General features: G+C 42.8%; 1 protein-coding gene across 4 annotated transcripts; it reads left to right on the top strand.

Annotated features, from left to right (window-relative positions):
- Window positions 1-1,425: 1,425 nt before the first annotated feature.
- LOC112574280 (endochitinase A1-like) lies at window positions 1,426-8,221 on the top strand. 4 transcript variants are annotated; one of them, XM_025255255.1, is made up of 2 exons: window positions 1,426-1,892; window positions 4,128-8,221. In XM_025255255.1, the coding sequence occupies exon 2, from the start codon at window positions 4,411-4,413 to the stop codon at window positions 5,863-5,865; it is 1,455 nt and encodes a 484-aa protein (XP_025111040.1). In that variant the 5' UTR covers window positions 1,426-1,892; window positions 4,128-4,410; the 3' UTR covers window positions 5,866-8,221. The 4 variants fall into 4 exon arrangements, with proteins under 4 accessions (XP_025111040.1, XP_025111039.1, XP_025111041.1 ...); XM_025255254.1 differs by having other exon boundaries at window positions 1,426-1,803; XM_025255256.1 differs by having other exon boundaries at window positions 1,426-1,752.
- Window positions 8,222-12,975: the final 4,754 nt, after the last annotated feature.

Genomic DNA, 12,975 nt, shown 5'->3' on the forward strand with positions numbered 1-12,975 from the left:
CCTAACACAGATAACTAAATATGAACACCCTCCTACATGCACATCATCTGGTGACTGACTTCGCACCACACATGTTATTACAAACTAGATTACATCCTCTTGAAAACAATAAAAAGGACCAATAAACATTGCCATAAATCAGTGACATTGCTAGCAGAGCCTAACCATAAATTTAAAATATTTTCGATTACTACATAAACCATAGTAAATATGGGCTTCATTCATTCATAACCAAAACTATAACCAAAAACAAGATAGGGTAACTTAGTAAATAAAGTAAAATATATCTCTAACCCTTTACTCAGCGCTCACACAGACATTGCCACCCGTCTCCCGTCTTAACTGATTTATCAACAGTCAAGAAAATCTCACTCGACGACTGAAACCTGATTCACGCAAAAAGTATTCTGGTTGACATCAAGATGAGACCAGCAGACATGGACCGACGATGCTGGGCGAGTTCCAGTCGATTCTTGTGGACCAGACACTTAAGCTGGGTGGATTGGTTTTGAAGCTAATTCTGTCTTCAAGTCTTTTTTCTGTTCTTTTATGGAACATTTGAAAAGATGAGGTCTCCTTCCCACACGCAACGGTCATTAGACGATCAAGGAACTCTCTTCCTTACACAAATGAAGGGCAGAAATGAAAGATTGCTAAATGAGTGGAAAAAGATAGAAAGGGTGGGGGGTGCTTGCTATGGAATCTAGGGAAATTATGTTTTTGCTGTAGCTAATGTTTATAAATTAAAAACGAGCATAAGCTGATAAACAAAAATTATGCGGTATATGCTATGTAGGATTTTCAATGAATGAAAGAAAACGAAACAAACTAATCAAATAAAAGGTTTGGAAACTAAAGTGAATATCACACACTCACAAAACCCCCAAAAAACAAAAACAGATTGACACGTAGAAAGAGACTCAAACGGAATGGAACAAATAAAAACTAGTGAAAAGTTAAATATACCAGTAGGCAGACTAGTGAGCTCAGCTAGGATTTTAATTTAACTTCTGAATTTGTGAGGTTTTAAATCATTTTGCACAGCATTTTTACGAGCTCAGTGGAAAAGGAAATAAATATCTGATTATAATTCAGACTGCAAGATCGTTCGTGCCCATCCAACTGTTAATTAATGGAAAACTGAATGCGTCAGGCCATCAACGCCAGGTCCAGCGCGGTAGACGTTCCTCATTCACAGTAACAAGAATATAAACAATATAAACAATATATAAAACTGCAAAGCTGTGACATCTACATGTGGCAAGAAACCTCAAACTAGAAATAGCAAACACCCGAGCAAACAAACAAACAAACAAACAAACAAACAAACAAACAAACAAAACCGAACAAGCAAACAAAGAAGCGAAGAAACACAAGACACAGTTCAACGACCACACGATAGACCGACCATCGTGTGCGGCCAGACATCCCAATCAGTCACCTGCGTGGACCGTGCAAGCTTTGTGGCTCATTTGACCGTTGCGTTGACAACGGGAGGGAGCCGCGACCACCGGGTGTACACGAGGAACAGAAGGTAGGCTCGCGATGGCGGCGCGCAGGACGTGTGACAAGGCGGCGCCGTGGACAGGACGCAATTTATCTGCGGACGTCAGATGCAAGACGTGCTGACGGCAAGTGGGCACGCGACGCGCGTGCATTGGACGAGGGAAGGGCGGGTTGGTTACAAAACTACACAGCAGCAAACACCGCTCCCCCCATTGTCACCTCACGAGACGAGGAGGAGCATACAAGGTCTGTACACCTTCTCCAAGTCACAGCGCCCACTGCATCAGTTCTCTTCTGGTGAGTAGGAGTATTTTATACACACAGTGACATAACAATCTATCATGCAACGGTGCAAGGCTTTCTGCAACTTTCCTCAACGACAGTCAGTAAGTTTTGCAAGTGTGTTTAAAACTTAAGGTTGGAGAGAAAAAGTGGAGGCAAACATCGGAGAAAATTAGTTAACGAACGAATCACGCAGTATGTCAGTGGCTCGCCGCATTTAAAACGAGTTTTGACTGAAATGTTTTTACAACTCGATGTAATTTAAAACATTAGGACACATGGGGAAGGTCACACTCCCAGTGACCCTCTAGGAGTTCAGGAAGGCCGTGCGTTTTGAGATGGTGGAAGAGATGGAAGCAGGTAGGATGATGGCCATTGAGTGAGTGAATTACTCGTTTAAATTCGGTGAATATTCGGACTCGTATTAACAGTCCTCGACACAGTAGCAGAAACACGTTGGCTGCCATCGGATGCAGTGAACATTGTTTATCCGCACTCTCAGTGTGGTTGTGACAAGCAGGTTTATAATTAGATAGAACTTGACTGATGGAGCTGTTTGTCGGCGTCTTGCTCTGGACCTTTCTACACCGCCTCATAGTAATAACTTGTTTTAAAAAAACCCTGGATATCATGCCTGATGAAAAACCCGTTGTCTATTGAAAACTCTTCTTCGGAGCTGTTCTGAAGCTCTCTGCATTATAGTTTCACTTCTTGTACCCCGACACCGAGAATAAAACAGTTCATGTACGCTGGATGCAACCTTGCACAATTTTTTCTTTTTAAGTCAGGTTTTTATTTGATTTATTTTTTTGTAAAGTCATTTGTTTACATACCTGAAATTGTTGAGCATTTTATCTTTTTACGAATTGTCTGTCTTCAGAAGTTCAGACATGTATGCAAGGAATTTGTTGAAACATCCCAGCATGTGACAGGAACGAGCACTTGTTTCCTGTTCATGCTGAGTCTACGTTGAATGCATCAAGAACTGGTTTTGTGTCTTCAGTCTGTGTCTTGCTGGTACATCAGAGACACTTGTGACACGGGGACACGCAGGACAGTCGTGGGCTTAAAGGTTTAGTGAGTTGATTTTGGTTGTTTGCTAATGACTGAGTAATTCAGTGCCTACCCTCCTCTGTTCTCCAGATACACGCATAAATATCCTCAGAATGAGCAACAACACAGAGGTGAGGATTGTCCATTGATGGGGTTATCTGTGAAAGCTTCAGGGAGAGCTGGAATCATGACAATCATGTGTAGCTGTCTACAAACATGCCGTTCATCCTCTTTCTGTACATGATGATGTTTGTAGAGATGTATCATGTGAATGCAAAGAGGATATTCACCAACATTTTGAACAATAGTATTTTGTACCGATCTCTACTAGACCTTTAAGACGCCCGTACTCACGGTATGTTGCGACTGCAGTAGTTTCTCGAGTATAATTAATTTTCTCAGAGAGTAGTCATGTCGGCTCTGTAGTCATTGCCTGTTCACTTTTTAGAAATTTAAAGGAGAGGTGGAAAATGAAAGGCATTTTAATATACTTCTTTGTACGTGTCTTTGTTTTGTAACTGCTGAACGAACAATTTTTTTTAATTTCTGCAAACAGTTTGGATTTGTATAGCTGCTCTTACTTTTTTGGTAGAAAAACAGAACATAATCTTTTGAAACTATTACTTGTTAATTTGATCACACATGAACATGGATTCTCATCAACATCAATCCACTGCCCCACGTCCACCACCCCGTTGCCATTCTCTCAAACTAAAGCACATCACGTATGTTGTGACAGCTCGCAGTCTGTCAACTTCTTAAGGTGACATGAAATAAGGTCTTGGACTCTGTCTCTCTATGATGACCTGTCCGTGAACCCGCTAGGAGTGACCGGTCATACATCTCTCAGATGTATCGTTTCTAAGCATATATAGGCTTCGCGGCTTAACATAGGGAAGTCTGTCATGTAGGACCAACAAAATAGAAACAGAATGAGTGAAGACCGTCTGTCATACAGACAATCCTGTCATGGAGGATAACAAACGGGGGATGAATGAAGATAAAGGATGGTCAGTCTAAGAGAAAGTCGTCTCTCAACAACAGTCAACTTCCCAGTGAGTGTGAAGCAAGCTACACACGGGTGGCCTCATGTTATTATTATTATTATTATTATTATTATTATTATTATTATTATTATTATTATTATTATTATTATTATTGATATGCAGGTAGCTGTAAAGACATGTAAAGATGTACCCGTAAAAGAATGATCTGTAATGGTTGTTATGTCCCGTTTCCGATTTTAATATTGCAACATTCTTACTGTCGCAATTCATATTTTTCAGAATCAACTCCTCTCCAGTTCCTGTCTACTTGTGTTTCATCTTTAAAGAAACAGTTGCTGCTTCTTGCCTGGTTCAGTCTCTGGGAAATAATTAGAAGAAGACAGTCACGTGTCTTTGGCACACCCATCCTGCTACTGCCACCTAAAATACGAAAAATCTACTTTCTTGTGGTTGAAGTGCGGACACTCGCTCAGGACAAAGCCAGTGCACCCTGGTTGTCTTTCACTGGACGGGGAGATAACCCTAAATATTTAAACGGACGAGAGTCTCGCCTAAATTAAAGATGGCGATCAGGAAGACGAGCCCAGCCACGTGTCATCTTCTGAAAGCTTTCTGTCTTTTCGTCCTCGCCAACTTCGCGGGCTCGGCGCCTGTGGAGGCGGGTGTAGGCTTTTCCTCCGGATGCGCCCGGGATCCGTGCAAAATGATAGCGGGTGTGTGCGGGGGAAAGCTGTGTATCAATACTGCTAACTGCGGCTTCCGGTGCGGAGACGGCGGTGCAGGGAGCACCAACGCTGCGGTCATTCGGGAGAAGCACTTCCAGGTCAACCCCGTGGAAAGCCTCGATGTTAGCCTCTTCGGCGCCGACTCTCTTTCGGCGGACGACCACCACGAAACACCAACGACGGCGACGACGACCACACCGCGGATTGCAAAAGCAGATTCGCATCAGACAACTTTGTCTGTCAACGGCTCGACTTCGGTGCCTCCGCCATCGGGACGACTCTGGCACAGGGATAATGTGGTCACGACCACGCCGAGCGGCGGTCGGAACTCGGAGCTAAGCGGGACAACGTCTTTCTTGCCGCCAGCTTCAGGTGCACCCGTGTCCACCATTGGTACCGATTCCTCAGAGGTGGTTTTGCCGCAACAGGAGCACCCAGGGCTGTCCACCTTAGGTGTACTTTTCAAAGACGTGGGCTTAGCCTTGACCACAAGCAGCCCCACGGAGAACCTCAGGGTTTCGACGGACATTAGTAATAACGTGAATACTACCCACGCACCCTCAGCATCCGGTGACGTCAGCCAGTCAGCCAGTCTGTCTTCGGGCACCAAACTGGCTGCTGAAAGTTCCAACACCATGGCAAAGCCCGTCACTCCCAGGCAGGTGGCTGACGCAACTCCGCCATCGACCACCAAAGCGTCTGTGAACGGCGTTTCCGCACGTTTGGGAGATGACGTCAGAGAGAGAAACGCCACCGTCATAACCGATGTCCCTAGAGGTGCACCACGTGACGTTAGCCAGGTACAAGCGCAGACAGGTGCAGCGGAAGCGCCCGTCTTGCCAACATCTAGCGCATCTGGGTCAAACATCACCGGCAAGGAGATGGGTCTGGCCGACATCACATCCCGCCTCATCGATATCATCGGCAAGATTCAAGAACTGTATGGCCGTTCCAACGAATCCGCTGCATCGAAAGGTTCAGCTGCCAGAGAATCACCTTCAGACTCCAAAGCGCAGCATGGTACTTCCGGTGCAGGCGCGTCAGCAGGGGAGGTCACTTCCGCTGACAAACTCTCCGTGGGGTCCGTGACTGCTCCTCCAGCTGCTACAACCTCTGCTACTAACAGCTCCATCAAGACGGAAACTACCACCGAGGCGACAACGGAAGCGAGCTTCCCATCTCTGATGGACACGTTCCAGACGCTGACGAAAGGATCGTCAAACGGAGCGCTCACCCGGATAGTCAGCCGGGTGCATTATGTCGACGAAGGCTTTGGAATGGTCGCTCCATAAGCCTCGCACCACTCAGCCATTAGACATTCTGACATTCACTGCAGAGAAAATCTGATTACAACATGTATCACCATGAAGCATTGACTCTTTTTTATATTAATTTCATGTTTGGATTAGAATTATCAATTCCTTTCTTTTTTTCCGTTCGTATCAAATTTTGAATCCCTTTACCTCCTTATTTATGTTTATCATAAAAAAGATGTTCGATAATAACTACAAGGTGTCCAAGAGAGCAAAGACAGAAGACCAAAAAGTAAAATAAAAAACAAAAAAAAAACAAAACAAAACAAAACAAAACAAAACAAAAAACCTTTCGAGGCGATGACAACGACTGTTTATGTTAAATATTGGAGTGAAAGAATAGTTGATAAACATTTTGCGATTCTTACAGCTATGTACACACTGCCGACCTGACAGACATAAACAGACATTGCAATGTCAGTTACTAGAGCTCTGTAACTCCGTGTAATTATGTTGTGGGGTCATGGTAATCAAGGTATGTTTACTTGTGTATGTGTATGGCCCGTTGACAAACAAACAGAACGAAAGGTGTTTGTAGTGTTGGAGTCGGTGAAGTGTGTACAAACAGAAAGGTGCAATTCCTGTCACATTCTTCACGGTGTGTCTTCTCTCCTGCTTCATGTATGTATCATAGTTTGAATATTCAGCATACAGAACTTGTCTTACCGGCTTGTTCTACATGTGTGAAATAAACCGGACGTAAACCTACCTTTTAAACGAAGTCTTAAATGTTACACGGGACCCGAGAGAAAACAATTAGCAGTTAGCTAATTGTCCCAGTTGTCCATCGAGGGCCAGATAACATTTCATTTACACAATGAGTGAAGTGAATTCCTCTTAGGGCATTTTTTCATCTCCTCTGCGAAATTTTCACTGGATGGAAACATTTTCCTAAAAATAAAACATAAAATTCATGTCTTGCTGGGTCCGATGTAATAATGACCAGAAATGATTACTTGCGATGGAGAAGGACTGTTCTACGTCTGTTGTTGTTGTTGATGATGTTGATGATGACAACGATGACGATGATGACGACGACGATGATGATAGATCATAAAAGGATCTGTGACACGGAATACAAGTGTTTATAGAGACTAAGATTGACATTTTGTTGGCGTTGTTGTTTTCTCGTAGTCCCATGTTTACTGCATGTCTGCGTGGACTGGATTCGCGTTTATGTCAGAGTTACTAAATTTAAGATCGATTAACACTTAATTTAATCAATTACAACAGATTTACTGTATTTTCAGTGAACGAATCTCAGTCACTGGACACATACAGACTGACTGTACTACTGGTGCTACGTTTGACAAAATATAGTGCCGGACACAGACCAGTTAGTCCAACGATGACTTATTTTTCGAAAGGAGAAAAAGTTGCAATGAAAATTCGATTTATAAGAAAAAATAGCTACTTATAGATATTTATATAATTCTTTGCATTTCACATTATTCTTTACCTTTTTGTATAAATTTATATTGTGTAATGACAGAATGTGTGTGTGTGTGGCTGTGTACGAACCTGATCTGCATGGACGTGTGCCCTGGTCGACAGTGAAAGTGAGCATTCATTGCAGAAGATGAATGAAAATTACACTAGATGTTGTCTAAAAGAAGAATATGAAAACTGTCGTGCAGCCTGGCCCTGAAATACTTACTGTTAACATGTATATATATGTATAAATAAATTGTTTTGCCTGTTTGCTTGCGATCAGAGATGTGGGGTATAAACAGATATGTCGTTTTTCGTTTACATAAATGAAACTGATGAATAGGTGGCGAGTGTTTTAAAATCTTGCTCTGTGTTACAAAATAAACCTCAAGTGTTATGTCATTTCACGCTAAGTATGAGAACAAGCTTCCTGTAAGCCAGAGATTCTCAACCTTTTCGCGACTGTACCCCAAAGTGTGAAAGTATGTCCGCGGGTACCTCGAGCAAAGTACTTATCTTCATAATGGGGTGTGTGTATTTATGTCGCTGTGTACCCCTACATCACCCTGTCGTACCCCTCAGGGTACGCATACCACCGGTTCAGAACCGCGGGTGTAAGCCACAGTTGGTTCAAACCGTCAGGTCACGTGTGCATGTTCTAATGCGCTGCTTGTGTCTAGTTCATCAATTATCCTCATTACATGCAATTGTCCAGTTTTGAAATTGTTTTTTTTTATTACTTCAATATTTCGTGATGTGCTGGAAATTAATTATTCGCGTTTGCAATCGCTACTAACAGACTGCATCCATGTTTTACAGCTGTTTTGCAAAACACTTGTTTGTCCAATTTATTATTTTGTTTCTCTCATGTCTCTGTACGAGTAATAAACACAGTTGTGTATAATGCTGTCTTGTTCACGTGTGACATGCAGAGTGTAGAGCATCTGTGCATTTAATTTTGTAATAAACAGTTCCTAGCCCCATACTCAGACAGTATAGATACACGATTTAGTAAACTGTTCTAATTTGTACTGTTCACAGAACTGCACTTTAAAAACATAGCAGTAGAATAACATGCCGACAGCAGTTAACATGAACACAGAGGAATGCACGTGCACACACACACACATACACACATATGTCTGGTATTACTTGAGCTGGCATGCCAGACTAGGTTGTGATGCTCCACACTGGAAGATGGAAGGAATGTAATGTCACGTGACAGGTCTGTCACTCCAAGCAAGCGCAATGCCTGGCGACCTCTCGGACCTTGGGTGGAGTAGGATAATTTCACGTCTGCATTACTCACATTGTGGGCCCTCCCTCCACTTCCCCCATGACCTACCTGTGCTGCTTGACCCCATGGTGCTGCCTGACCCCAGCATGACTGTCTGCACCAGATGTGGGCCCTCCACTCCCCCATGTCCTACCTGTCCCCATGGTGCTGCCTGACCTCAGCATGACTGTCAGCCCCAGGATGGAGGACTTTGGTTCTTTGTACAGTGCAAGGGCAAGAAACCCGACAGAAACTTTCATGTAGTCAGTACTTGTCATCAAAGCAGCCAGTAACTAAATTGGCGACAAAATAAGACCCAAACCCTGTAGTCACCACCCTAAACATGTCACCAGCAGAGAGAAGCCATGAAACCACCAATAAAACTAAGGTGGTAAGAGAAATAGAAAATGAAGGTAAAGGTACTAGGAGATTGATTAGGTGACCAGCCTAGTCACACTCTGAAATTATTAAAGTCAAATAGGTTTGAACAAACTAACATAGAATGAGGCTTAATGGACAATAACTAACAAGATACAAGAACCCCATTTATGTGCACGTGGGGATAGACTAAACACCAGACATGTGCTGTTGAAGTGTAATGAAAACAAATTAGAAAGGGAAGAACTAAAACATTTCTTAGACAAATATAAACTAATAGCTGCCTCAACCCACCAAAACAACTATGCACAAAACATTTTCATTAGTAGCATCAGTAGCGGCAAGCCACCCAAACTTTATACTAATATAAGATAGAAAAAGATGATAACTGTAAAACATAATTAAAAAAATTATATGCACCTACAGAAGACCGTCTAACATCAAGACTAAAAATTAAAACTATACATCACCATGCGGATAAAACAGGCCTCCTAGGCACAAAAAGTGACAGCAGCAAGAAAAGAGGACACCAGCACAGCACACCACCAAAACAGACTCGGCAAACCTAATTACAAACAAGGAAAGAGTACACAAACAAAATAGACAACACCTGCGGCGTTACAAGACAGCGACCCCCTCCCTACACCTACATGCTTCATACCCACACCCCAAAAAATCCCCCCCCCCAGTGCCATATTACCGAGAGGTGGAAGCACTTTCCCTCCAACAACAACAACAGCAGCGGCAGCAGCAGCAACAACAACAGCAACAACAGATTCGAAGTGCAATTAATGTAGAGTTCATGAACATACCGTCTAATACAACTGGGGTAGAGAATGGGCAGAAGAGAAAGAAACGATAACAGAAGAGTTTGATCTTGTACTTATCTACTCAATGACGGTTATAAGGCAGTCACAGATATATATATATCAGTTTCAAATCAACTGTGCCCACTGTGCAACTTCTGGCTAACATCTTTTATCATATTATGTTTATTGCGAGCATCTATATATGTCTGAGTGTGTTTTATTCTGTAAAGCTCCATGTACCTGCTCATTGTACCGGGACATGGCGCTATGTATGTTCACTGTGTTATTATTATTTTATAAATTTCGAAAACACGCCGCAGATGATGGGACTTCTGTGCAGTGAGGGGCACGTCTGCACTTTGCTAACTAAATAAGGTCGGCAAGGAAAGCAACTGTGCTCCTCACTGGCTGTGGTGAGGCTCGTTGCCGCCTGAGCTTCACGAGTGAGGTGAGGCAGTGAGTCACGGAGCATGCGCATGCCGACATTTTGACAGATGTGTCCATTCTCTGTCTGACAGTGGCTCCTCAGGTATTTACTCATGCGTGGTTGCAGGTGTCATTATGCATGGAGGTGCACTTACACGTCTATGTCTGTAGATGTTCCCTCGCCAGAGCATTCAAGCGTGACTTTTAGTGTCTGTGCGTGAGGCTGCAACTCTATATATATTGTGTATGTGTGTATATTTGTGTATGTTTGTGTATGTTTGTGTGTGTGTCTCAGCGTGAACGTTCGTGCATGAGTGTTTGTGTGCGTGTATGTTTATGCATGAGCCTACGGGGTGGGCTGTAACGTGAGTTTCGCCAACAGCCACGCATGCTCACCCGTCCAGGACAAGCAACATCTCTCAAACCTCCTCGCCGACTCGCTACAGGAAGGAGGCTTCTAAACATAGATCAGAACTGCTATTATTTTTTTTTCTTATAGCCAAATTTGCATACAGTGTCCTTCCAGTTGTGACGGAGCTGTCAGGTTTCGTAATAAAACTTCCGACATAGCAACCGCCCTCCCAATCCTCTCTGAGGGTGGAGGAAGGTGGAGGGGCACAACCTTGTAAAAATAACACAGCAACACTGACTCAAGAAGGAAGGAGCAGGCCACCTTTTGTCTTACATTCCTCACCAGCCCTTGTCTTTTCACGGGCATGTTCTTCCGCACCATGGCGAGAAGAGGGGGAGGTCATGACAGTCTCATTCACAAGGATGAGCAGGACTTGGTGTCTGAGGATGACGATTTAAACCTTTGATTTCCGCCATTACCTTGTAGGGTGAAGCCAAGTCCTAGTGACTAACCCCTGTACTCCGGACCCATGGACCGATGAAAGCATTTCATTGTCGTGATCGTCGCCTCACCTGACGGGAAGGGCAGACAACTCTCCTCTTTGGACAGGGTGGCTCACCGGGTGCAGTCAGTGCAAAGAAAGCAAGGACCTTAACGAGTGCATTCAAACCGGAATGCCTCGAACATCTCTGATGCAGTTCGGCTTACTGTGCATGTCAATGAGGACAATAAAATAAACAATTCTGTATATTGTCACCCTAGCATGTAGTGGAAGCAAAATTAAATGCAACAAAAACGGCGACGAAGTGAAGGTTGGAAGGGTGGTGTGAGCTTTGAAGACGAAGAGTGATGACTGTTATGCTCGTTTTGTGACGTCAGCGACAAAAAGAGAAATAAAATCGACGAAGAGAGACGAGCAGAAAAAAGGAGATAAAATGTGAAATGGCACCTGGAAATGGCACCTGAATATTTCTGAGGTTGAAAACCTACATGTATCCACGTCTGTGACACAACAATATTAAAATGAATAACAACCCATTCTGTCTTTATTTTATTATTTCTAAGCACCAAAGAGGAAGATTAAAATACAGAAATAATATTAAAGAGAAGAGTAATATTGGATCATCAGTTAATAAAAAATGCATTCTCTTGACACATGGCCATCAAACTTTACATCAGTTTTATCATTTCGTTTACAACTTTCATTACAGACTTTGTTTCGTCAATATCTATTTAATATTAATTAGTTTATTTATTATCATATGGTTGCCTAGAAGTAACAAAGGTTCAAGAGGTGCATAACACATTAATAAAGTCTTCGATTATTATCTCCGACAAATAAATTTATTTGAGAGCGTAGGCGAATATTACCCATTAATTACATACTCAAATACTTATCTCTCCCTGAGATCGAAATTCCCGGAACTGTTTAAAGTGTACTTACAAGGCCAACACCTGATGTAGTATTGATGAAACAGCGATTGTGGACATCATCCATCTGATAACCGCAACGACTGTCGTCAAGGTGTGACAGGCTCGAACGAACCAATTTGCCATCAAAAGAATTAATGTCCTCTTTGTCTCCACGCCCTGGGCTATTGGTGGACTTCAAAGAAATGTGGGGTAGAGTCGTGCGTCAGTAGGGCTCAGGGTGCGTGTGTGACCATCACGAACAGTAGGACACGGGTGTCACGTGCTGATAGTGTCAGCACCAGTCCGTTTGTCACTGAGCGGGTTAACGAACCGTTGCCCTCATCTTTCGACAAATAAGTCATGTAAACTGGATGAGGACGATTGTATTAGCGATGAATAATAATAATTTCGAGTCAAATTTAGGCATCTGTTTGATTTATGTATTTAGGTTTTTGCTGGGCTGGAGGTAATCTGAGAAAAGAAGTGACAGATTCTGACACATATCTAAACATTTTGAACTACGATGGCTGGGGAGTCTTATCTTACTTCTACTTACGCAAAGAAAATGTTCTCTCATTACATTCAGACAATGGAGTCATATCACATGAGATAACAGCTATTGGAAATATAAGAGCATAATCTTTCTAATATTTATCACGAAGAAATGGAAAGAGATAGAGGGAGAGTGACAGAGAAAAAAAAAAGAGACAGGGGCTACTGACATCTTATTGTAAGACCATCGTCCTTTCCACTCATCAGCTGACGACAATATAATTTTGTTAACACATGACCCACGTTTTCATTATGTAAGTATATATCATGTCCATGAAAAGGCATTGAGCGTCCAAAAATACTACATGTTTTATTAAAAATGCTTCCAGCGATAAAAAACAACATTTGTTAGCTGGTCCTTCGGTGACACCAAAATATCCACTTTGCACGACCTCAGCTGCCACACCTAGCAACGCCGACTCATCCCGCCCACCTGCTGGAGGCAAAATTTA

The sequence above is a fragment of the Pomacea canaliculata genome, linkage group LG10, assembly GCF_003073045.1.
Source record: "Pomacea canaliculata isolate SZHN2017 linkage group LG10, ASM307304v1, whole genome shotgun sequence".
Lineage (NCBI taxonomy): Eukaryota > Metazoa > Mollusca > Gastropoda > Architaenioglossa > Ampullariidae > Pomacea > Pomacea canaliculata.

Excerpts from the sequence above, each read along its gene's own strand:
- LOC112574280 (XM_025255255.1), top strand. The coding sequence starts at position 4,411 with ATGGCGATCAGGAAGACGAGCCCAGCCACGTGTCATCTTCTGAAAGCT.